The sequence below is a fragment of the Eschscholzia californica genome, unplaced genomic scaffold (genome assembly GCF_041429995.1).
Source record: "Eschscholzia californica isolate CP2 unplaced genomic scaffold, dmEscCali1.0.p SCAF_5, whole genome shotgun sequence".
Lineage (NCBI taxonomy): Eukaryota > Viridiplantae > Streptophyta > Magnoliopsida > Ranunculales > Papaveraceae > Eschscholzia > Eschscholzia californica.
The window spans coordinates 20249392-20275409 of NW_028238472.1; the positions used below are offsets into that span (position 1 = coordinate 20249392).

The window sequence follows — 26018 nt, forward strand, 5'->3', positions numbered from 1 at the left end:
AAATAATTACTCAATTACAAACCGTTTCATTCACCTATCCTTGCTCTTCCATATCATTTTGCCCTCCTTAAAACACGTCCTAGCATTTATAGGTGTTTCATGGGTTAAAATGTTCCATCTTTCAATTCTTTTTTATTTACCAATGTACAACATCATTTAGTTGTATCTTTTGACCTTTAAATCATGGCAAGGTAGAGGATCTTCCTTCACCAACAAAGAAAGATGTAAATCTTTTTTTTTTCTATCCGTTTTTCTTTCTTTATGGTGTTTCTTGCATTCTTTCGATTAAATTAACTTTAGAATTTTTTTCTTTCTATACTATTATCAATTTAGTCTTGTAGATGCTTATGAGCGAGGAGAGACCTTAATATGAATACTTTTATGGAGTTTGATGCTAATAATTTAGAATTTTATTTATTGGTGTTTCATGGGTTACTTTGTTGATTGTTCCATCTTTCAATTCTTTTTCATTTATCAATATACAACATCATTTAATTGTATCTCTTCACCATTAAACCATGGTTATTTCTCCGTAAGAAACTTCAGTCAGAGGACTCAAAGTAGAGGATCTTCCTTCACCAACAAAGAAAGATGGTAATCTTTTTTTTCTATCCATTTTTCTTTCTTTATGGCGTTTCTTGCATTCTTTGGGTTAATACTTTGGATTTTTTTTTCTTCCTGTATTATTATCAATTTAGTCTTTTAGATGCTTATGAGTGAGGAGAGACCTAAATATGAATATTATTACCGAGTTTGATGCTAATGGTTTATAACTTTAAGATATATTGGTTGTTAGTTTTGATTTTGAATTTCTTTTTTGGCTTTGTTATTTTTCGTGAAGAATAGAAGAAATGACATAAATACTAGCAATTACAAATGGTATGTGTGCATTTCTTTGATTTTATCGATAATATGTATGCTTGGATAAATTTATTCTGTATAAAATTGATAGATTGTTCATTTGATTTTTCCTAGGTGCAGTGGTCTAAATGTTTGATCTGGGAATTGACATCCGTAGTCAAAAGAGAAGGCATGCGGTAATCACATCAGATTTGTCTATAGATCAATTTAGATTTGTGATTCAACGTTTGAGTTACATGATACATTACAACTTCTATAAGAATGTTGTATACATTTCATGTTTTTCTGGTAATTACTTTCTCTTTGGCTTGGATTTGGTCATCTTTTTTAATAAATCAGATTTGGTTATGGTTATTGTTATCTTATGCATTGTTGTTACGTTTTTTATCACATCTTTCTTAAAACACTTTACGTACGATGGTCAAAGTTAGTCCGTCAGGCAAACACAAAAAACAACCAAATTTTGTAATCTAGATCGACCGCCTGATATTTCTCTATTATGCACTCAAAACATCGATACTTCCTTACTGATAATGTTGTTCGTGTACTTGACAAAAATTTGAGCATAAAAACGCTGCTTAAATGTTTTCAGCTTTACGGAGAGAGTCAAAGTCATGAAAACTACAATTTTAAATTGTTCTAGATTACAACAATCCATATTGTTTTGCGAAGTATGGATTTTTTCTTTGTCACAGTCTTTTATTTTATGTCACAATCTTTTCTTATTGGCAAAGTATGGAGGATATTAATTAATTTGTTGATCATCCGTGCACACGTGAAGTGTCAGATTTAACATTCCGTGCCGAATGCACGGGTTATACCTAGTCTATATTACAAAACACAATGCTTATGACTATGAGAAAATTAATGGTCCTAGATGTTGTCTGGGCAACCACGTATATGTATGACAAGGATGATTCTTCTCTTTTAATTTTGGCAGTTGAAAGGACCTTAGATTGAATATGATTATCTTCTTTCAACTATTGGTCTTTCAGTCGGATCAACGCCTCATTGATACCCCAAACCCTTTCTTCTCCCACATCTGATACCTCTCCAACTTCCCATTCTTCATACATTAGCCTCTCATTCTTTCCCTCCCACGATTCATTCATTTGTTTTTAATTTATTCGTCATCTTTCATTCTCCCTATATCTGCTAAATTATCAAACCCTATCCTAGGGTTTTTCCATTAATTATGTCTCAGTAAAAGACCCTTCCTTTTCTTCTTCTTGTCTGAGTTTAATCTTTCAAATCCTCATTGGATATAACTCGTGGTAAGTCTTTATAGGTATGTTTTGATCATCCATTTCTGGTTTTTCTTATTTCTTGGATTCTTTTTAACTTGATAACAAAAGGTCCACCACTTTATAATGCGCGTAAAATGTTCAATGGAAGGGTTCGTGTCAGGGGGACAGGTTATGCCTTATTAGTACCTAAGGAGATAATTCTTTCTTATGTAGCCTCTCCCTAAAAACTAATCTACTATGGTATCAAGAGCTCAATGATTTAGATTCAACTAGATTCTGACAACTTCCTTCTCTTGAAGCCTCTCATTCTTTCGCTACTGAAAAGTCAGAGTCTATGACATCACATTGACAAAAGTATTATTTTGCCATAACCTACCATTGTCATAATTAACGGGTCTTTGGCCGTCATTCTCATTGATGAACCTTAGATTCAAACATCTTTTCGGCTATTCATAACTCTCTCTCTCTAAAGAGGCTATGACATAAATTATGTGACGCAGTGGAAATCTCCGAAAAGAATTACATCTTCGTCTAAAACTTTTAAAACTCAGAAAAGCCTTAGATCTTCGTATAAAGACTATAAAACCGAAACTAAGAAGATTAAACTAAAATACTAAATTCTTATTAATCAACTTTATCAACTACTAAATCTCCTTTATATAGCATTAGGGATTTCCTAAACCTAAACAAACTCTAATTAACAACTTCTAATAAATAAAATAGGGTTGTTTCCATAAAGGCCCCGTACTTTGTGACCAGCTTCCCGCATAGCCCTCTACTTTATCAAAAATACCCAGATGGCCCCCTTTTTCCGTTACTGTTAAATGTCCGTTAACTCTCTCACCTCCATCTCATCACCTCTCTCTACCACGTGACCTCTCTCGCCACCTCATCATCTTCTCCGATAAGGTCGTTGGCCGGTCAAAATTTCCGGCGACTGTCATATTTGAAAAAAAATTCCTTTCTCTCTCCACCTCACCTCTCTCTTCTCCGCCAACCTTCAAACATAAAAAAATTCTTTCCTCTCTCTCTAAATACTCCGGCGAAGGGGTTTTCCTTCGCCGAAGGTCTGGTTCGAAGAGACCTTTGAAGGCCTGTTCGATAGACCTAGATCTGGTTCACCAGATCTTCTCAGCCAGCTCTGGTCAACCAGACCACCTGCGAAGGGAAACATCTTCGCCGAAGTGTTTAGAGAGAGAGGAGAGAAATATATATATATATATATATTTTATGTTTAAAGGTCGCCGACAAGAATATTTACCGGTCGGAGAAGAGAGAGGTGAGGTGGAGAGGGAGAAAAAAATTAAGTATGAAGGTCGCCGAAAATTTTGACCGACGGACGATCTTATCGGGGAAGATGATGAGGTGGAGAGAGAGATGACGTGGCCAAGAGAGCTAATGAGATGGAGGAGAGAGTTAACGGACATTTAACGATAACGGAAAAATAGGGTCATCTGGGTATTTTTGATAAGGTAGGGGGCTACGCGGGAAGCTTGTCACAAAGTAGGGGGCCTTTTGGAAAATACCCCAATAAAATAATAGTTTCCTAAACCTAATCAAATTCTAATAACAACTTCTAACTAAATAAATTACTTGAATCTAAAACCTAGAAGGTTTCCTAAAAAATAAAACTGATAAAACTAATAATTCTTTACTAAAAAAATAGAAAACTACTAAAATAACTAAACTTGATAATATGTAATATTCTTTGAAGATCTTCTGAAAATCTCCTTGCAGCAGTCTTCTCCACTTACAAAAAACTCGTTTGGAGTTTAGTGATTGACTTGAATATCCTTCTTTAATATGCCCTTTTCGTGAATTATGCATAGGAATCACCAAACTTTCAGATTGGACTGAAGATTTTATTAGGTCACAGAAAAATTTCTGACTATAATTGTGATGCGATTCAAACTCCCTTTGCACCCAAAAAATAAACTTGTGAAGGTCATGAATACGAAGATTGAAAATTACCAACTTTGATGAAGAGCTTCCGATAAATTCCCAAACTACTCCATGTGAAACAACTTGAGATTCACAAAAGATTGAAAATGGATCTTCAAATGAAGACAAATCAATTGGGCTAAGGTCTGACTTCCAAAGTTTTTCACCTTCGTTTGATTTATCTTCCTCAACAACGTCCTTTGACTTAATTTCCGGGCAACGTCCTTTGTCTTAATTTTCTGAACAACTTCCTTTGACTCAATTTCTAGAAGAAGTTCCTTTAACTCACTTTTCTGAACAACTTCTTCACAAGCAAATCCTTCATTGTGTAAATTGATATTAGGAGACTTATCCGTGAACACAATAACCTCAGATTTTTCTTCATGAATAATGTTAGTTGAATTGACATTTATTACAACTTGCGGTGGTTCAACATTCTCTAGGGGAGCTTCTTTCACATTATTTGTGTTAACGCGAGGTTGTTCTTCCCTCTGAAATCCAAAGTTTTTATAGTCCCGCTCCTAAGCTTCAGAAGGCCAAGTTGTATGCGTCTTGAATAATCTGTAAATTAACTAACATCGCCTTTTCTCTCAAACTATATCTCAAGCTAAATTTTAATCCGTTTAGAAATCGATCGATTAGAACATTATCAGGTTCCATAACGTTTTCCATACTGTTTCTTTGAGCCAATTTTGAGAACTCTTCGTAATATTCACCCACTGAACACAACACTTGTCTACAGTGCTGGTATATCCTGAACAATTGTTGTTGATAATCAAGAGGTAAGAACCACTCCCTCATGTTCTCTTTCATAGACGACCAACTCTGGATTGGAGCCTTTCTTTGTCTCATCCTTAGAAGTTGTAATGATCCTGCCAATCTGCGGCACTCCCTGTAATTTTATAAGCAATGATTTTAATTATCTGCTCACTGGGAATAGTAGCCAACATATTGACTTGTTGTCGACTTTATCTAGCCAACCGAAAAACTCTTCTATAGTTAAATACCCATGGAAAATTGTTATCTCTTCATTGATCTTGTACTCATTATAATCTCCACGTGGGTACACTTGAGTTGAGAAATTTGTACCTTCATCGCCTGACTTGTTAACATAATGTTGAAATTGTTGTGTTCTTCCTTTAATAGGTAAATATCCATCGGAGATTGGTAAATCTCTACGTTGGTGAACTTGCATTGAAAGATTGTTACCAAGATAATATTTCTTCATGTTGTTGATAACAAAATTGGTAATGGAAAAATAATGTGGATTTTTTTTAAACCAACTTTAGTTGCATCTTTGGCAAATCCAGTGATGTGTTCTAAAGTGATATTCACGTAAATGATATTGAACCAGGTGAATCCTCGCTCTTGATGTCTTAGATCTTCGTCTAAAGATTGTAAAACCGAAACTAAGAAGATTAAACTAAAATACTGAATTCTAATTGACCAACTTTATTAACTACTAAACCCCCTTTATATAGAGTTAGGGGTTTTCTAAACCTAAACAAGCTCTAATTAACAACTTCTAATAAATAAAATACTAGTTTCCCAAACCTAATCAAATTCTAATAACAACTTCTGACTAAATAACATACTTGAATCTAAAACCTAGAAGGTTTCTTAAAAATATATAACTGATAAAACTAATAAATCTCTACTAAAAAGATAGAAAACTACTAAAATAACTAAACTTGATAATATGTACTAGTCTTTGAAGATCTTCTGAAAAATCTCCTTGCATCATTATGGTTTAATCCGTGCTTCAGATGCATGAGAACAGCTCAATCATGCGTATGCTTTGCCCATGTATTACTTCATTATTACAGTTAAAAACAGATATTAAGAGCATTCAACAAGGTACCTTATTTATTGTTGAATAGGTTCGTCTTATCGGGTCTTAATTGTTACATTGACTTCTACTGGTTCTTGTATTGATGAAGCTCAAAAGGTTTATTAGTTTCTTAAGGGGATTGGCCCTGAATCCCTCTCCGATTCTATTTCTTCATTTCCTTGATTCCGTACCTTCAGTGATTTAATTCCAATGCTTTAAGGTCAAGGAGGTGCGATAGAATTGTTTCGGATTGTTCCTCCTATAAGTGAGAGTGCGTGTGTTGGAAAAAATCGTCGAAATGAATCTCCCGCCACCACTTTCTCTTTCAGTCGTCCTCTAAACGAAACCGAAGGGGCAACCTATTAGCTTCCTCTTCGATCAATGGTGCAAGAAGCCTGATCATACAACCGCTTGCTGCTAGAATAAGATAATAGCAATCTTGAACATCTAATTTCCATTCATGTACATCATGTCTCTTTCTTTGTAAAAATATAAATACACAAGGAGGTAAATGGTTTTTCTCTCCGAAACCTGCTTCTAATATGGAAAATATATTAATATCTCTTTCTATATTAAATTAGCAGCAAATTATAGCTAGATCATTAAACTGGATCCCTGGTTCTTTCCTCATTTTGAGCACATGGCCCATTTGAATAGTTGTCCTTGGATGATTTAGAGCACATTTATCTTAGACCCAAATAACTATGAACTAAAAGTCTCATCATTATTTGAAAAATTTCTAGTAACTATTGCATGTTGGGTATGAAGTCTCCAAGTGTTCTAAAGGGAATCTCAGACGTCTTATATATCTAACACTAGTTCCTAGGATCTCATGCATAAACTAATAATAAACTGATTTAGGATAGGGTTATATCTGAATCGCTTTCCCACTGACTGAATTGACTGCTTTCATCCCAAAGATCTAGAGCTTCAATTGTAGCTCTTCTACTTGAGACACCCGAGCAATCGACTCGATCTCTCGTCTTTCAAGTTAGCTAGAACTCCACTCAACAATTAGATGGAAAACTACTTCTCTTAGACTAGGTAGATAGTTGGGATCTTCTCTCTTTCCCTCTCTTCTTGATACGGCAGAGATGGAGATGATCTTGATCCTCTCTTGTTTACGTTATAATGATGCCCTATATAAAACTTCTATAGTCTAAATCTCATTCGGAATAGGATTTAATGTGGACCACAAATAGATTTTCATGTCCCACTTCGATTGGGATTTCTAGATGAGATAAAGATATGGGAAACCCTAATGGTGTAGCCGACCAGATCTGCCTTTAATGGGCTAGGCTTGACCGACCCCATTATTATGGTTGGCCATGCCATGGTCGGTCCTCTCATGGCCTGGTGCATTCCCTTTCATTTCGGGCTTATGCTCTCTTTGTCTTGGCTGCTCGCAGCATCTTTTTGGCCATATTTATGGATCTAATCCATACTTCAGATGCTTTATTCGTCTAGTCTTATCTGTCGACGACACTCTTTAGTGTAATCTGTTGTAAGATCAGGTCGTAATTAGCTGCGAATCACTTAAGTGATATGTTGATCGTAGTTTGTTTCTAGCTAAATATTACAATCTCTAAAGCGTTCAGACATAATGATCTTCGTCACCATTTGTCCTATCCGACAAATGGAGCGCATTGTCGTCTTAGTCCAAGGACATCTCCTTCATTGCACTTAACAAAAACAAGTCAGAGTCAATCGAGTCAGATTTAGATAGTCTAATAACAACACCACTTAACTCTCAACCTGACACATGCAATTATGATTTGAACTTTTGGATGAAATGTAATTAAATTTGAGCCATCCATTTATGAATAGTTAAATCTCAACCATCAAAGATAAATTTGTAGGGATAAATCTGAACCGTTGGGGGAGGGGAAAAAATACCTCCTCCCTTAAAATATAGATTGATTATTTTCTAACAACCATTTGTGGGTTCTCAAATTATTTGAACACGATCATACTTAAGTAGTTAACTTAAGAGTGATACTGGGTTGTGAATATTTTGGCTTCCCTTAGTTTGATTCTGCACAAGAAAGCAAAATCCAATTACTTTTCCAAAATTTGACTTTTTCTTTTTTATTTTTCCCTTCATCTTCAATATCATCCTCTCCCAACTTTCATGAATAAAGAAATCAGCAAGAGAGAAAAAGTATTAATTAGTTTCTTGGTAGGCACTCATGGTAGGTGTTAAGATCACAATATTACCACCTATCCAAGGTTAAGCCCCCTTGTACCCACTATACCTCTTCTCCTTCAAGCAATCTCTCATTTCTTTTTTCTTTTATTTTCCATATTTATTTTTTATTACTTTATATTTTCATTTTTTTATAAATCCTTGTAAATGGTAACAGTTTTCATTATTGTTGTCAATATTATTATTATTTTGATTCCCTTTAAATATGATTTCTTGATTACTACTTTATTCTCAATCCCTTATACAAATCCTCAAATGGCTGGTCATTTTTGATCTATTCACCTGCCGGAAACCTCAGGCTTTTCCGGCAGTCTTCAACCTCCCATATATTTAGATAGACAGGGGGAAAGAGATGGGAACCCAAATGGCTGAATCTGCAATTGATCAAAAGAACAAGGTAGGTTGTGGAATTCTAGTCCTATACAATAGTTTTCGTCGTCGTGGTTTTTGGCCTAGAAGAACAGCTTCCACAAGCTCAATTCCTACGGACACTCGTGCCGACGATCTTCTTTCTCTTCCCTCCTCCACTAACTCAAAGAGAAGAAGAGGTGGTTCCGACGAAATCACCTTCTCTGAAGACACCACAGGCTTATCTACTTCTCCTCCTCAACCTCGAATACAAGACCAGAGGCTACCCGTTAATAAACAAGGTACAAGAAATCATAAAAAAGAGGGCAACTTGCCTTCAAATGCTCAACCTCAACGTAAAAAATCAAATGGTACAACAAAGGTTTCACCAACTCAAACCAAAACCCCAGGAAGAAGGGTGTCAAAGGAAGCCATTACAATTTCTAATGACCTGGATAGCATGATAACCGATCACCAACGGTCGAAAGGAAGCAGTGGACTAGTTCGAGCTTCTTCTAGTAATGTAATGTTGTTTGGTCATTTGGGTAATTTAAGACAACAAGGAGAAACAAGTTCTTCAAATTCAAATCAAAGTACTAATCTTCCTATCTCAACAACAAACAATGTTTTTGATTATTTACCCAAGAAAAAACAAGAAACAAGTTCATTATCAACTTCTAATGGGAAGTATGGAAATGATAATAATAGTTTTGTAATGGGTAATATAGTAAGGACTAAGCAACCTAATGATAAAAAGGAACATCCTACTGGATCTTTAAGTAGAGCTATATTGATTACATTCGATCCAGAGACATTAAAGACAATGGGTAATGAAGAATACAAGAAAGGGAATTTCAGGGAGGCCTTGGGTTTGTATGATCGAGCAATTGCCCTTGACCCGGACAAGGCTTCTTATCGGAGCAACAAAAGCGCTGCTTTGACGGGCTTAGGTCGGTTACTTGATGCCGTTTTTGAATGCGGTGAAGCCATTAGGATTGATCCTTGTTATCATAGAGCTCATCATAGATTAGCAACACTATATTTAAGGTCTTCTTTCATAACACTTCATCTATATGTATAGTTAAATACTAGTTTTAAGAATTCTAATCCTTGAAGATGTTTTCTAATGACAGATTGGGAGAAAGTGAAAAAGCCTTGTATCATTTTAAAAATTCGGGAATAGAAGCCAAATCTAATGAGATTTCTCAAGCTCAAACTTTTCAAAATCATGTCAAAAAATGTAATGAAGCTAAGAGGCAAAAAGATTGGCATACAGTTTTACAAGCAACCCGATTGGCGATATCTTCCGGGGCAGATTCTGCTCTACAGGTAGCCCACCATCAAATTAATCCCCTGTTTCCTTTTCCTATTTTTGGTCATACTTCATGTATAATATCTGGTTTACCTAATGATTTTGAACTTTTTTTTCTTTTATGGTTAAAGATGTTTACTCTTCAAGCCGAAGCGCTACTAAAACTACACCGGCATGAAGAAGCAGATGCTACGTTACTGAAAGGACCTTGTTTTGATGTTGATGATTGTACCAAGTTTTTCGGTTCGACTGTCAATGCTCAACTTGTGTTAATACGAGCTCAAGTTGATATGGCTGCAGGCAGGTTCGTATGAGATTTATGGCATGGTCCTAGTAATATTGAGTAATGCTACTTGGCCCGACTATAGGGCCGATCATGGCCTGAGAAGCCCAACTTCAATTTTCACGTCAGCCCTCAAATTGGAGTTGGCCTTTCGGGCCATGGTCGGGCCCTGTGGTCGGGCCAAGTAGCATTTTCCAGTAATGTTTTCACCCCTTTCTTTTAAATGTGATAATCAGCTTAATAAGTAAAATTTATTATTATATTTTGACTATGCAGAGGTATATCCAAATTAATTCTATGAGTCTTATCACGAATTCACGATCAAGTGAATGATCACATTAAATAAGGCGTACCATGTTAGCTATAAATGTTTTCGATATTATTGTGTCCCGATTTTAATTTAGAGGCACAACTTGTCTAGACTCGAACTTCACATTATTTTCTTATTGTCAACTTCTAATTCCCCAAGTCTAACACATATAATTCTTTCTACGAACCATTTTACCCTCAAATTACTTTGAGTTTGAGAAGAGACATTGATTTAAATCATTATTTGTCCTTAGTAGAATATAAAATACAAACAAGTCAATTAGAATGAGTCATGAAAAAGGAAGCCCCCAATAATGTTCCGCTTTATTTATATATTCATTTATTTAACATTTTCGCGGCTAAAAAGTGAAACTTGCATACTATTAGGTTTGAAAATGCGGTGGCAGCTGCCCAACAAGCAGTCCGGCTTAACGTGAACAACAAAGAAGCAAATGTTTTGATGAAGAAAGCTCGAGCCATAGCTTTGGCTCGCTTGAATGGTAATGAGCTATACAAGGCATTAAAGTACACAGAAGCAAGTATTGCCTATAGTGAAGGACTAGAACATGAACCATTCAACTCAGTTTTGTTATGTAACCGAGCTGCTTGCCGATATAAACTAGGTCAATTTGAGAGAGCTGTTGAGGACTGTACTAATGCTCTTAATCTTCGTCCTTCCTACAACAAGGCCAGATTAAGGAGAGCTGATTGCAATTCCAAGGTAAACAAAACAAAGTTAGAAACTTATAACCTTAGTGGCGTAAACAGGAGACGACCTGGGCCTGGCCTAGATCCACGGGCCTAGGGCTGCCCAGGGGCTTGCATCAAGCACAAGTTAGACCATAATGACCATTCTGTCCAAACTTGTTCACTCGGTTTAGTATAGCTCATGGCTGGGTAATGGCTCGGTTACACGGTCGGTCCGTAGGGCAGAACATTATATTTTGGATTATTTGACTTTACCTCTTCAATTCTAATTCATAATGAGTGTTGAGGGAGTAAGTCAAAAAACCCTTATATTTTTAATCACCCAAGCATTTTCTAGTCAAACATTTTAACAAGTGAGTTACAACTTGATAACAAACGTATCTACTTCTAGAGAGCTCTTGAGTTTCTAAATAGATATTTTTACATGTTGTCCGTAATGAAAGTCGATGCTTTGGAAAAACAAAAAAAAAAATTTCGGGTACAAACTTTGTACCTCGAATTTTTTTTCTCAAACCTTCCACCCAAATGAAATACATGACCACATATACAAGCATAAAGTTTAATTCATTATCATATATAGTGATATGATATAAAAAACATTATATTATGTGATTTTTCTTTTTATATAGATGCAACGTTGGGAAGCATCAATACAAGATTACGAGAAATTGATAAGAGAAACACCTGGAGATGAAATAGTGGGTCGGGCTTTACTTGAGGCCCAGGTCCAGCTAAAGAAACAACAAGGTGAAGATGTCAATAACTTAAAGTTTGGTGCCTCCGCTAACGTTATTTCTAACACCTGAGTGTTTTCGGCATATTGTTACATCTCGTGGTAAATATATACAGAAGTACAGGATTTTTGTATTTCAATAAATTGATTAGAAAGTCAACATTCATTTTCATATCCTTTTTAACTTTTTTTGTACTTTTTCTTTTTTATTCTAGCATTCTCTCACCTCTTCATCTTCTTCCAATTTACATTAAATTGTATTAGTAAAATACCATTAGAGAGGCAGTGACTGGTTTACATTAAGAAACAAACGGAAAGGACAAGGGGTTGGTAGTTGGTACTATGTAGTGTCTGTTTCCAATCCAACAATTTTTTTTTTTGATGAAGAGAAATACTATTAAATAAGAGCGTCAATACAAGATTACGAGAAATTGATGAGAGAAACACCTGGAGATGAAATAGTTGGTACTACCCCTTAGATTGATTACAAAATTGTTGGGCATTTTATTATTTTCCTTCTAATAAAATCAAATTTAGGTGATGGTCTTAAGAAATTAAACGTGAGAAGAATATATATAAGTGATTGATTAAGACAATTTGTTTGGGTTGACCTTAATGAATAAGAAAATTATCTAATTAGTTAATTAAATTAGTATTTTCCTGATTTATTATTTTAATTTAATTGCAGGTGGAGGTTGAAGAGCACCCTTATTTATCAAAGTCAGAAGGGGTGATTTCATTACCAACTTTCAAGATATTCAAGAATGGGTCAAAGGAGCAATTACACCCCTCCAACAACCCTGATCTATTAGAAAGGTCTATTAGATTCTACATATCTTCAAAATTCAAATAAGAGTGCTTGAAGTGGTGAAAGCTAATTTATATGAAATTTTCTTACCTTGAACAATTAGAATTTTTAAGGAGGAGCATCCCAGGTCCAAAGCAACAAAAACGACCGTTTTACACATTATAAGGTTTCATATTTTGAATTTTGTATGTTATTTTCGAAGTAATTATTACGTTCTAAACCAATCTATAACATGATTTAAGTTATAGAGATTTGGATTATGTATAAGGAATTAAGGATTCAATTCTATACCTAAGCAAATTATAAATTTTATTTGTTTTTTGTAAGATGCATGAATAGGGCCTCAGAGCATCTCCAATACAAAACTTAAAAAAAACTCTATTTGTCTTATGTGTTGAGTCCCAATTGAGATTCTCTTTCTTATGTGGCTAACTTGAGTGTCTCTAATTCAAGTCCTTCTCCAATGCAACACTCTAAAAAACTCTAATAGATACACATGTCACACATACATTTAATAGGAAAAAATAGTTGAGAAAGAAAGGTTTTCTATTGGTCCAAAAATTAAATTTGATGACTAGGACACTTAAGACTCTCAAAAGAGATCTCAAAAATAGAGTTTCTAGTTGAGGCATCTTAAAACTTAATGCTTCCACATCATTTTAAGATCTCAATTGAGTTTTGCATTGGAGAGGTTTTATCTCAAAAAAAACTCTAAAGTCCTAGTTGGCACTTAAGATTTTAAGATTAAGTCTTGCATTGGAGATGCTCTCAAATATTGACTCTACTTTGAGATTCAAAGTGTATGGGGTGGTCTGTCCACATCTGATCCGAGACATAATCTTGCGGAAGACGAAAGTTAAAGATTATAAAAAGAAATTTAGAAAAATAAAGGAAAGAGAAATAAAATGATGCAATTGTAAATCTCGACATCTAATAGTTTATACACATTTTTATTATTTTACCAGTCCAGCCTAACCATGTTTAGTTTTAAGCGATTTCATCCAAGTTTCTTTAAAAACTTGAACAAAAATCAAATAATTATTCTCCGAACCACTTTTTTGTTGTTAATTTTCTATGAAACATATCTTTATTTCTTTTTTCAAGAGAACTAGCTAAAGGTACAAAAGAACTTTAGTTACTGAATAAAACATAATTATCTTTTGAAAAATGAATACTTAGTGGATAATCATATTAATCCGTTTGTCCCATTAATGATGGCCTTTTAGGGTGCTTAACAGCTAAATGATAAATGGATCAATGTCCTAATTAATTTTTAAGCCAAAGCTGGTTAATGAAAAGTGCTTATTTGTTTTGCAAAAGTTTGTCTCAGTAGTTGAAAAATATAGCTCTATATGTGTATTTGTATATGTATAAAATTAACTTTTGAAATGGGCTTTAAATTATAAAGTAAGAACGTTGTTGCCTTTATTCTAAGGCCAATTTAGCTATACCTCCTCACGACTAATGTCTAATTTGCGATACCTCCATTTTTAATTGGGTATTAGTGAAACTCCTTTTCTTGCATTTAAAAGTACGAAATACTCTTATTGTTTTATCAATTTTTTTCTGCGATCTCTTATACCTCGTCGATGTTATGCTTTACCGACGTTGTTAGGAAAAATAACATAATTTACTTGTTCAGGAATATGAAGATAAACGATGCGAATGTATCAGAGACACCAAGATTATTTAACGTGGCAAAAAACCCCTCCCAAATAGAGGGTAAAATAACCACGGGACCTAATCAGAAATCTTCCACTATGATTAAATAATGGGTTACACAATTCATCCCTAAAGCGATAGGGGATTAACCAATTCTTCAAGATGTTTAGAAACACTCTTGGATAACAACTCTTTACCAAAAGTATGGTAGATAAACTAAACAAAGAAATAGAAATCTCTTACTCCTTAGGATTTGAACAAATCCTAGATTACCAAACGCTGAAGAAGATAACCACAAACTAATTTGCTTCACAAGATTAATAATCTTCTTTTCTTCAAACCAATATTCTTCTCTTTCAATCTCTCTTGAAAGAACCACTTCAGAAATCTCTCTTTCTCTGACTTCTTTTTGTTCTGAAACTTGTAAATAATCTCTTCCTTTTCATTCTCTTTTATAATGATAAATAGGGAGGTGTACCAATAGAAATAGGAATTCATATTTAGGCTTAAAAAATAGAAGTTTCTATTTTGTTCCCCAAATAAAGAATAAGGGAAATCCTATTTCAATTAGGAGTCCTTTTATTATAAGGAGGGACCCTAACAAACTCTCCTTCTCGACATATGAAGAAGGCCCTACCACTCCCAAACCTGCAACACTGCTACATAGCTCATGCTTGCCTTTGGGCAATGGTTTTGCCATCATATCTGAACCATTGTCGTCAGTATGGAATTTTTCGATCTTCAACACCTTTTCTTCAAGAACATCTTGGATCTACTAGTATCAAAACATTAAATCGTGTCAAACATAGTCATAAAATTCATCACATTTCATCTCATAATCGATACACTAAGGTTAGCTAAACATGGTGAGTAAGTAATAAATGAAAATAAGTTGATGAGAAATCCCCCTTTTTCGATTTGGTGCGAGGCTAAGATCGTCGGAAAAAGTGAGTCTTCAAGATGCAGCCGTTTTCCCCTTAGCGAAATTCTGGGTTCCCCTTAGACTTACAAAAATGGGTCTCCCCGTGTAAAAATCAGGAGTCCCCATAGCAAGTAGCCTCATCTTCTCCATTTAGAACACAACCACCATTAAAGCTTAACCCTAGCTTTATCTTTCTAGGAACTTTAATCAAAAACCAAATAAAAAACCATGGGTAGCTAGCCAAGAGGATGGGAAACAAAAACCCAATGGTTTCCGGCCAAGAAAGTGGTCGGAAACCCTAGAAAACCATGGAATCCGACCAAGATGAAGGTTCGGCCAGCTCCAAGCAGCCGTCCCATGCACGTCCTTTGGCGTCCCGTGCGATTCGAGCTGGTTTCCTAGCAATCTGAGCTTCTTGAGCTGCTATCCGAGCATAGAAGATGAGGAACACAGCAACCCGAGCTGCTGCCTTTAGTGTTCCCGTGCAGGTCCGGCCGGTGCAGCTGTTGTTCCGAGCTTTAATGGCTGCTAGTTCCGAGTTGTTGCTGTCGCGATTTGGTGCTCCGAGCTGCTGCTCTGTCGGCTTAAGCTAGGCCGGTCTAGCTTAGGCCGGCTCCCCCTTCTTCCTCTTATTCTCTCTCTCTAACCAAGCTTTCAAACACCAAAACTCTTCAAGAACTTGGTGAAGACACAAACCTAAGCCTCTCCCCTCTTGTTGTAAAAGAAGATCATGAAAAAACGTTTTGTGACCCCTTTTCCAAATTAGACTTAGTCTCCTCAAGAGTCAGAACCCTAGGTCCCTCTTGACTTGACTTAGTCTTCAAACTTGATTTGGTCTTATTAAAGGGGGTGCTTGCAGAATCTTTAGTTCCCATTCTTCCTTGGGCTGTCTTTGGGTTTGGGCTTCGCTTAGAAATTAGAGGTGCCTTCATCTTGTTTCTACATTTAGAACCAAGGGGAGTGCCTTCAGGAAAAGACCTTGGCTTCTTTCTTTCATATCTTCCCCGTCCAAACTCTAAATTAACTTTCGTTTTCACCATCGGACTCGTCATTGCCTCCAGTTGTAATTTGATTTGCTTAAATCTGTTTCCCTCGTTTTGGGCACATGATATGATAGTGACAATTCATTCCCTTTATTCCGATTTACATGCTTATCTCCAAATATGATACCTAACAAAAAAAGTACATAAATTATTATTTATAATACTCGAAAAGAACTAACTCATCTAAGTTAAGTGACCTAAATGTGACATTTTCACGCCATATCAAACATCCTCAAACTTAGAATTTGCTAGTCCTCGAGCAAACAAACCAAACAAAACAATAAAGTAAACCTAACTCACTTTCGGAGGAATCCCGGTTGCAATTAGCATATGCAACAAGCCTTTAAACCCTTAGCTTACCTCTAAAGGACGAGTGTTGTCTCGTGAGGGTTTCCAGTAAATACACCCACAAAGTTTAAGATTTCAAAGGGATATAAGAGTTCAACTATCGATGCAAATAAGGTGATGATCAACAAGTGAGAGACTTAAGTATGTCAAACATATGAATCAAACCAATAAACACAAAAGCATGCTAAGAGTCTCCTCACTAATAGTTTTATACTCAAATGCAAGTATCCAATCATCATGAGTATCATCCAAGGCTAAAGTAACAAAACCTTGTTTCCTATCATAGCACATTTCGCCTCCACTTTAGCCTCACGGTCATACGCTCTTAAACATGAAATCACTCAAAATCGAATCGCAATGGTTCACTCTCATGTGTGAGCATGGAATAAAGTAAACTCAACACATACAAAATTAAATGAGGATAACAAGTTATAAAACGAAATGATCTCTTAGGAATGGAAATAACCACTAACGGAATGGGGAAGCTCACTTACCTTTCTCACCCATTCTACCCTCTAATAATGTATCCTAAAGGTAAACGGATACAAGTGATGGAATGGAAGATGATAAAATCTCGAGAATGTCGACGCCTTCAATGATAAAAGAACACTCAAACAACTTCCAACTTAGTCTTTTGCCTTGAATACTTATTTTCCACATCACTTACACAAACACTGAAACGTTCACATGAACTTACACATCAACACAAATAACACATATATAAACAATTTTTTTTGACTTTGTTGTCCTTTTCATTTTCTTTTTTCTTTTTTACTTTTTTTTTACACACATGACCAAACACAAAAAACAAAGATACAAACTAGTATTCTCAACAAATCACCTTTACTTTCACATTTTGCTTTCAGATTCTTTCTTCTTTACTTTTCATGCCTTCATTCTCGGGAGTAGTATGATGAATGGACGGTGGAGTATCCGTTTCCCTAAATTTGACACCATTATCGGGTTTCATGGACTACAAGAGTGAGGTTTATTCGCTATCCTGATGTCACTCCTAGTGGCTAAGGAAGTTGAGCTCATGAGATCGTCTGAGCTCTTTTGAAAGTTGCGAAGTTGAGTAGCTATTCATTCTACTCGGAGTTAGCGCGGAAGAATACACTCAAAGGCAATAAAAAGGCTCAGACATCTCACATGGGTTTAAGTCTCCACTAATGACTATTCTAGGTCACTTAGAAGTGTTCCTTCTTCTGTAAGATGGTACTCACATGATAAGACACACACACTAAAGGATTTAACATTCATGAAAAGACTAAGAACATGCATAAGATTTATAGGGAAAGAGTCATATGCATCAACATACTTAAGAAAACCACTAGAATCATACCAAATCTACCCAAAAAATTTCAAATTTGGTCAATTTGTTGAACCCTCTTGTCTTTTGAAATCTAAGGTCATGATGTCATGCGACTTCGTATCCCCATCCCCAAACTTAAAACTAACATTTTCCTCAATGTACTAAGCATATACTCGCCAAAACATAAGAGGTACAACGGGTTAAAGAGAATAGTGGAAGGATATTACCATAGCCGAATGAGATAAAAAGTGATACTACCAAGACTTATGTATTCGAGTTCCAAGTGGATGATAAGCTCATCACCATCCCCAAACTTGGAACGAACCACGTCCAAAAAGTATACAAAGTGAGAAACACTCCTAACACATCAATATATAACATAAGAATAAAGCATAAGCATGACCATATAAAAATGACCACTTACGCGGGATCACTCGATTGCATCAAGCTATGCAACTAGCCGTTGATTCTCTCGCTTTCACAAGAGCACGAGTTATGTCACGTGGAGGGTTTCCAGAGAAGCTACCCACAAACATCAAGGTCCCACCTCTCAATAGACCAACCAATCATACAACAAAAGACGAAATATTTGGGGGTCTATCCATAAGAAAGTTTTAACCGGTAAGAACCGTCTCACAACAATGTAATGGCATGGGTACATAAGTGAGATGGAAAAAAATAAGAGGTAATCCCCAAACTTAGATGATGACAAGGCAACAAAGTTTGATATAATAACAGAGGGGGCATGCATTTCACCAAAATGATCTACAAAGGTCCCAGGAATCAAACAAGTCATGTTGTTATGGTACACCTGAGAATTAATATTATTGTCCATTTGAACTACTGGTGCAGGCATATATATATATCACAGGTAGAAGAATAATTGTTGACAGAATGAGCGTTTAGGTCTATCAACTGGTGTAGACTCAGATTTTGACTTTAAGACCTCGTTATGCCCATCAACATTATAAAAAATCGCACGATCTTCGGGTATGTCTACCGTCATGAGATTATCCACGCTAATCATTTCATCACTTTCGAGAATGGAGTTGGACTTAACATTAGCACTAGGTGTATTACCCTCACCTGTACCCTTAGGATTTGTTGAAGTTTGGGGTTGTGAAACCCCTTTCTCGATGACTTTCAATTTTGCTTCCCTCTCTTTAAGGGCGTGCAAGGTATTTTGGCTAATCTGAGTTTCTACCTCATAAAATGATTTCGAAACATCTTCAAGAGTCCTCTCTTGATGAGATGCATAAGTGAAACCAACTAAGGGCTCTTGAAGATTCTCATAATCATTTGTAAAGGCATCACCACTTGAACCTACGGGATTCATATGCATGTCTACGACATTTGTGCATCCTAATGAGACATCTCGACAAAGAGAAATAGTAGGGCATTCACCTGCTAGGTGTTCTCGACTTGCACAAATGCTACAAACACTATCAATCACTAAATCACCATCATGCATATCTATAAATTCTTTCCGAGACACGTTGAAAAATTTATCATGTGCTTTCCCGTTTTCCTTTGAAAAGCATATGCCTCTTTTTGAGTTATCATTTTCTTCGGCTATATCTCGGTCACTGTTAATGGGTGTGTCCCAATGTTAGGTGTTCTCGACTTGCACAAATGCTACAAACACTATCAATCACTAAATTACCATCATGCATATCTATAAATTCTTTCCGAGACACGTTAAAAATTTTATCTAGGTGTTCTCGACTTGCACAAGTGCTACAAACACTATCAATCACTAAATCACCATCATGCATATGTATAAATTCTTTCCGAGACACGTTGAAAATTTTATCATGTGCTTCCCCGTTTTCCTTCAAAAAGCATATGCCTCTTTTTGAGTTATCATTTCCTTCGGCTATATCTCGGTCACTGTTAATGGGTGTGTCCCAATCTTGGGCATTTTCCGCTAATAGGCCGAGATACTCCCAAACCTCATTAGAACTTTTACTCATAAACTCTCGGTTGCACATCACTTCCACGAATTATTTCATTTTGGAGGTCAAGCCATCGTAAAAGAACCCGATGCCCCTCCATGTTTCGTAGTTATGATGTGGACATGAGATAAGGAGGTCTTTAAATCTCTCCCAACACCTAAAGAAGGTCTCCTCTTTGTCTTGCTCAAAGTTCATAATTTCTCTTCTTAAGGTGGTGGTTCGATGAGCGGGAAAAACTTTTTCAAAAACACCCTAGTTATCTCATCCCAACTTCTTATAGTCCTAGGCCTTAAAGAATGAAACCATATCATCGACTTTTCTTTTAATGACAACGGAAATAATTTGAGCTTAGCGATTTCCTCAAGTTCTCCATTGATTGGGAGTATCGAGCAAATCTCATCGAATTCTCTCAAATGAAAATATGGATCTTCATTCTTTAGGCCTCGAAATATAGGATGTAATGGAATAATCTCAGGGTCTATGTCTAAATTACACTTATTACTCGGAAATATGGTACATGAAGGTATGCTAGCCATATTAGGTTCAAGGTAGTCTCTAAGACTTCTAAACGGTCGATGAACCTCATACCCATCATTCCAACTATCATTCCCATAAATATCTATTGAAGCACAATTAAAGGAAAATGCAAGCAATCACAAGTGTTCAAATCGACTACTACTATCAATAATAGACAAGATGCAAATACACTTGAGCCGCTCAATTAAGTAAAGGTTAGGGAACGATACTAGAGGTGGTGTTCGTTAGCACAATTTGATCCTCTTTCCTTTTCTTGTGTCTCCCTTTATATCCCCAAACTTGTTAACTTTCGTCCTTTAGAGCTCCTTGGATGAGTACCTCAAAGAGAACAAGAAAATAAAAAAAAGTTACAAAAAACAAAGAAATAAAACGACTAAGAAGCAAATAATACTAAACTAATGAACAAAATAACAAATGTTATCCAAACTACTAAACCTATCCCTGGTAGCGGCGCCAAACACTTGATGCACCCGAAAAGGTTGCAACCCAAGTAGAGGTATCAAGTAGTAACCCGTCAAAGGCAAGGTCGATCCAAGGATAGGAAGGTAGTTTTGATATCAAAGGATTTTATCCGCCGATTTAGGTATTAAAGGCTTACTTAGACAAAAATATGAAAAGAACAAATGTAAATTGGGGGCGGGGGGGGGGGGGGTAACGGCCGATAGATATTCGAGAGAAGAGTCCGAGGAACAAAAGTCGGGAAGTAAGAAATAGGTGAGAAGGTGTCGAAGTCCGGGAATCCATAATGATAAAGCTACGACTACATATGATCCAATCTAATGTGTCGAAGTATAATCGATGTTCGACTCCTAAGGTGATGTCTATAAGCACCACGTATATCCGGGGACCATACTTAGTCGAACAAACTTCATAATCGATTAAAACTGAGTCATCGATGATGTTGCCTAATCGCCTAACTATGTGAAGTGCATGACAAGACACATGAAATTTGACTTAGACTACGATCGATATCGAATACTTCGTTTCGTCTATTAGCTATGCGAAGTGCTTGACAAGACACATGAAAATACGATCGAACGATAATCGAACCAAATGAACATCAATTCATAATCAAAACATTAAATCGTGTCAAACATAGTCATAAAATTCATCACATTTCATCTCATAATCGATACACTAAGGTTAGCTAAACATGGTGAGTAAGTAATAAATAAAAAGAAGTTGATGAGAAATCCCCCTTTTTCGATTTGGTGCGAGGCTAAGATCGTTGGAAAAAGTGAGTCTTCAAGATGCAGCCACTTTCCCCTTAGCGAAATTCTGGGTTCCTCTTAGACTTGCAAAAATGGGTCTCCCCGTGTAAAAATCAAGAGTCCCCATAGCAAGTAGCCTCATCTACTCCATTTAGAACAGAACCACCATTAAAGCTTAACCCTAGCTTTATCTTTCTAGGAACTTTAATCAAAAACCAAATAAAAAACCATGGATAGCTAGCCAAGAGGATGGGGAACAAAAGCCCTATGGTTTCCGGCCAAAAAAGTGGTCGGAAACCTTAGAAAACCATGAAATCCGACCAAGATGAAGGTTCGGCCAGCTCCAAGCAGCCGTCCCATGCACGTCCTTAGGCGTCCCGTGCGATTTGAGCTGGTTTCCTAGCAATACGAGCTTCTTGAGCTGCTATCCGAGCATAGAAGATGAGGAACACAGCAACCCGAGCTGCTGCCTTTAGTGTTCCCGTGCAGGTCCGGCCGGTGCAGCTGTTGTTCCGAGCTTTAATGGCTGCTAGTTCCGAGTTGTTGCTGCCGCGATTTGGTGCTCCGAGCTGCTGCTCTGTCGGCCTAAGCTAGGCCGGTCTAGCTTAAGCCGGCTCCCCCTTCTTCCTCTTATTCTCTCTCTCTAACCAAGCTTTCAAACACCAAAACTCTTCAAGAACTTGGTGAAGACACAAACCTTAGCCTCTCCCTCTCTCCTCTTGTTGTAGAAGAAGATCATGAAAAAATGTTTTGTGACCCCTTTTCCAAATCAGACTTAGTCTCTCCTCTAGAGTCAGAACCTTAAGTCTCTCTTGACTTTAAGTTTGGGCTCTGCTTAGAAATTAGAGGTGCCTTCATCTTGTCTCTACATTTAGAACCAAGGGGAGTGCCTTCAGGAAAAGACCTTGGCTTCTTCCTTTCATATCTTCCCCGTCCGAACTCCAAATTGACTTCCGTCTTCATTGTCGGACTCGTTATTACCTCCACTTGTAATTTGATTTGTTTGAAATCATTTTCTCTCGTTTTGGACACATGAAATGATAGTGACAATTCGTTCCTTTTATTGCGAGTTACATGTTTATCTCCAAATATGATACCTAACAAGAAAAGTACATAAAATATTATTTATAATACTTGAAAGGAACTAACTCATCGAAGTTAAGTGACCTAAATATAGCATTTTCACGCCACATCAAAAGTCTGATAAACATGACGTATCAGATGAGATATGAAAAGACATGAGAATCGAGCATTGCACTTATTCTAAGTACAAGTGGGAGACGGAAGGATATATTCATTCGATTTGAAGGAAGATGTCCTTCTGAAGGAGGGTCGTTCGACGAAGATGGAAATGCGTGCAATTTTGTGAATAGGATGACGATGACCTTATCCGGAAGATCATCTAGTCCGGTCTAATTAGGGATCGTAATGCTTAGCTAGAAGCCGCTTACCATCGTCGGATCACTTCGGTAATCCGTGGCTAACATAGATCGAATCCTACAACGAGTTACACATAAGAGTGGTAGCTTGAACAGAGAGAACAGACTAGTGGGAGCTTGCTTATAGATAGATCCAGTCTGATAGTGTCAAATATAAAGAAAAGATCTGGCATCGAAAAGGATGCCCAAAAAGGCTTAAAAGGAAGTTTTGGGCCGGGTAGATCATGCCCACTTAAGAGTTGATCTAACCGTCTATAACGAGTGAGTGATCTGGCCAGGCAAAACCCATTAGTGGGCTACTCTTGGCGGCCACATTAGAAGGAAATCCTAGATGAGAATCTCTCCCATCTAGGATTCCTTAAGTTTGATTATCTTTTCTGTGGGTCATATTAAAACCTAATAGGTATGGGATACTAATTAGGGTTTCTTCATATATCGACCAGTTAGAGAACAGAAAAGGTGTTGAATTTTCTCAGGGAAAATCATCTCTCTTAGACATCTTAGAGAGAGAGGATTTTAGAGAAAAAACTCTCAACTCATTCTAACTAGTCAAGAAGAAGGATTTCTTCATCTCAACCTTCATCAAGGTCCTAGCTGAGTTAAAGGGAGGGAGTTCAAGTCAACCTACTCGATGTCTCAAGTAGAGGAACTACTCTTTTGAAGCTCTTAATCTTCCGAAAAGGGGTCAAATCGAATTCGTGGGAAAGCGAATAAGGTATTCTTCGTTCTATTTTTAATTCATAATTTGTTCATGCATGTGATCCTTGAATCCTAGTGTTAGACATACTAGATGTCTGAGAATACGCTAACAGCATTAGGTGGTAGTGTTGAAACCCAACAGGAATCAAGTCTGTTCTAACCTTTCTTTTCACGATCTTGTCATCAACAAAGCATTCCACTATCTTTCCGAGGTGATCTTCAAAGATTTTGTTGGCCAACCGTTGATACGTCGCCCCGAAATATTTTAAGCCGAAGGGCATTTATTGATAATAGTAAAAACCTCGATCCGTTAAGAAGGCGGTGTGCTCCTGATCTTTCCAATGCATGGCTATTTGGTGGTACCCCGCAAACGCATCCATGAAGCTGAGTAACTCGTGACCTGACGTAGAGTCTACTAGCTGGTTGATGGTGGTAAAGGGAAATTTTCTTTAGGACATGCCTTATTCAAGGTGGTGTAATTTACGCACATCCTCCATGTGTGGTTCTTCTTGGGCACGAATACCATGTTTCCGAGCCACTTGGGATACTGCACTTCTCGTATTACTCCGAAGGCCAACAACTTGTCCACTCGTTTGGCAATGCCAGCTTGCTTCTCTGGCGCAAAATTCATGTTCTTCTGTTTTACCGGTCTGCAACCCTCCCTGATATTCAGTTTGTGGGTGATGACTGGCAATTCAATTACTGGAACCTCGTCGGATTTGCGAGAAGGCTAGAGAAGTCCACGTCCGCAAGGCCGATACCTTAAGCACGAAAAATGGGAAGGTAGAAGCGTGCCTTGCACTTGCCGACTTAATCATGAATCTTATCAAATGTCTCAGTCGGTGAAGATATCGATATTTATTGGGCTTCAAGACTCTCAAAGGAGGAAGCATCTTCTAGAGGATCTATCAACTCAGAAAGATATCTACCGAGGATGTTAAGACATAGGAACTCCTAAATATGAAAGATACAAGATAACTCCGAAAGAAAACCCTAAATGTCTTAGCTATGAAATAATAGTTTCAGTCCAACACGATGGACCTCAACCGCCTCATCATCTCCGAATATCAGCAGTAGGCCAAAGCCACTATAAAAGGGCATCAACTCGTCTTGAACAAGGTACGAACTCTAATGTTCATTCAATACCCAATCTTTTATCTACATGGACAATCTGACTGTCTTGAGCGTCAGAGAGGTTTCCGAGGTTCTTGCAGGTTTTCTCCCAGGTTTCCAAGAGTAGGAGCGGGAGTAGGAGCGGGAGTAGGATTGATCGTAACAGGAATCAAATGAGCAGATTCATCAATCACGGTAGGATCGTTGCAGATTCATTATTATGACTAATACAAGAATTAAATTTTTGACATCTGTAGTTTTATTTTCTCCCTAATGGTTTAACAAATGTTCAACTCCCCAAACATTACGATAATTCAAATACTGAATTACAATATCATTTGATGCTTCACTGTGGTCTTCATTATTTGCAGAACTAATTTTACATTATAAAAACAACTAGCTATTGTATTAAAAAGAGGCTGCTTTAATTTTCTTTTCGGAAACCATATTCTTGAACAACTCAAATTATTAATAAAATATTAATTCATTAATAAGTTAATACCTCGATAAGATTATAGTTTTCCCTTGTTCCAACCCTATTAATTAAATTATAGAGGTTTTACATAGGTTTTGCATAATCATAAAGCGGTTGTTTATCACATCAATCATTTTATATATAAACAATAAGGGGATTTACTCCTCATCCGGGAACTCCCTTTTAAGGGTGCGCTAGAAGTCCCATTGATAATAGGACTCTAGCCGGGCCAATCCCCTAGGCTTGACCAATGCGGTTGGCTTCAGGCTTGGGCAGGGTCACGCGCACAATCATTCCTTTGGCTCTGGTGCTTGACCTTACCATCTTAGTACCTTAGTCTAACACTAGGCTGACCCAGAAGACATCCTTCGACATGGATCTAATCCGCGTCTTATGTCTGTTCCCATTAATCATATCTTCTGATTGAGATGACACTCTATATGTGTAACCCATAGTAGGATCTGGTCGTCGTTAGTCTCGAGCCATCCGAATGGTCGTAGATCGTAGTTGGTTACTAGCTAAATTTTATGATCCCCCGGAACGACGAGACTTGATGATCTTCATAATTTGTACTATTCTTCAAATTTATCTCATTTTTATCTTGATCGAAGGACATCTCCTTCATTTTTTTGATCCTCTTCTTCTACTGCGCCATCAACATCATCGGTTTCAATAAACAACTTTTACGTTATTATTGAAAAAAATCAACTAAAGC

The 26018-nt window shown here is 36.9% G+C and overlaps 1 protein-coding gene and 1 non-coding gene across 3 annotated transcripts; both read left to right on the plus strand.

Moving 5' to 3' along the window:
• Positions 1–7921: 7921 nt before the first annotated feature.
• Positions 7922–12834, plus strand: LOC147537733 (TPR repeat-containing thioredoxin TTL1-like). 2 transcript variants are annotated; one of them, XM_086644402.1, is made up of 6 exons: positions 7922–9481; positions 9568–9763; positions 9878–10050; positions 10726–11059; positions 11676–11793; positions 12468–12834. In XM_086644402.1, exons 1-6 carry the CDS (start codon positions 8439–8441, stop codon positions 12476–12478), a joined length of 1875 nt encoding a protein of 624 aa, XP_086500528.1. In that variant the 5' UTR covers positions 7922–8438; the 3' UTR covers positions 12479–12834. The 2 variants fall into 2 exon arrangements, with proteins under 2 accessions (XP_086500528.1, XP_086500527.1); XM_086644401.1 differs by having other exon boundaries at positions 8071–9481; positions 11676–11881.
• A 7101-nt stretch (positions 12835–19935) lies between these two features.
• LOC147537734 (small nucleolar RNA R71) lies at positions 19936–20042 on the plus strand. The gene has a single exon (XR_015226816.1). It is a non-coding gene; the product is annotated as a small nucleolar RNA R71 (small nucleolar RNA).
• The last annotated feature ends 5976 nt before the right edge of the window (positions 20043–26018 follow it).

What these genes read in the sequence shown, in the direction of transcription:
- LOC147537733 (XM_086644401.1), top strand. Translation starts at nt 8,439, where the DNA reads ATGGGAACCCAAATGGCTGAATCTGCAATTGATCAAAAGAACAAGGTA. An exon ending in GGGCAGATTCTGCTCTACAG is followed by an intron (nt 9,764 to 9,877) that starts GTAGCCCACCAT and finishes TTATGGTTAAAG; the next exon opens with ATGTTTACTCTTCAAGCCGA. An exon ending in GAGCTGATTGCAATTCCAAG is followed by an intron (nt 11,060 to 11,675) that starts GTAAACAAAACA and finishes CTTTTTATATAG; the next exon opens with ATGCAACGTTGGGAAGCATC.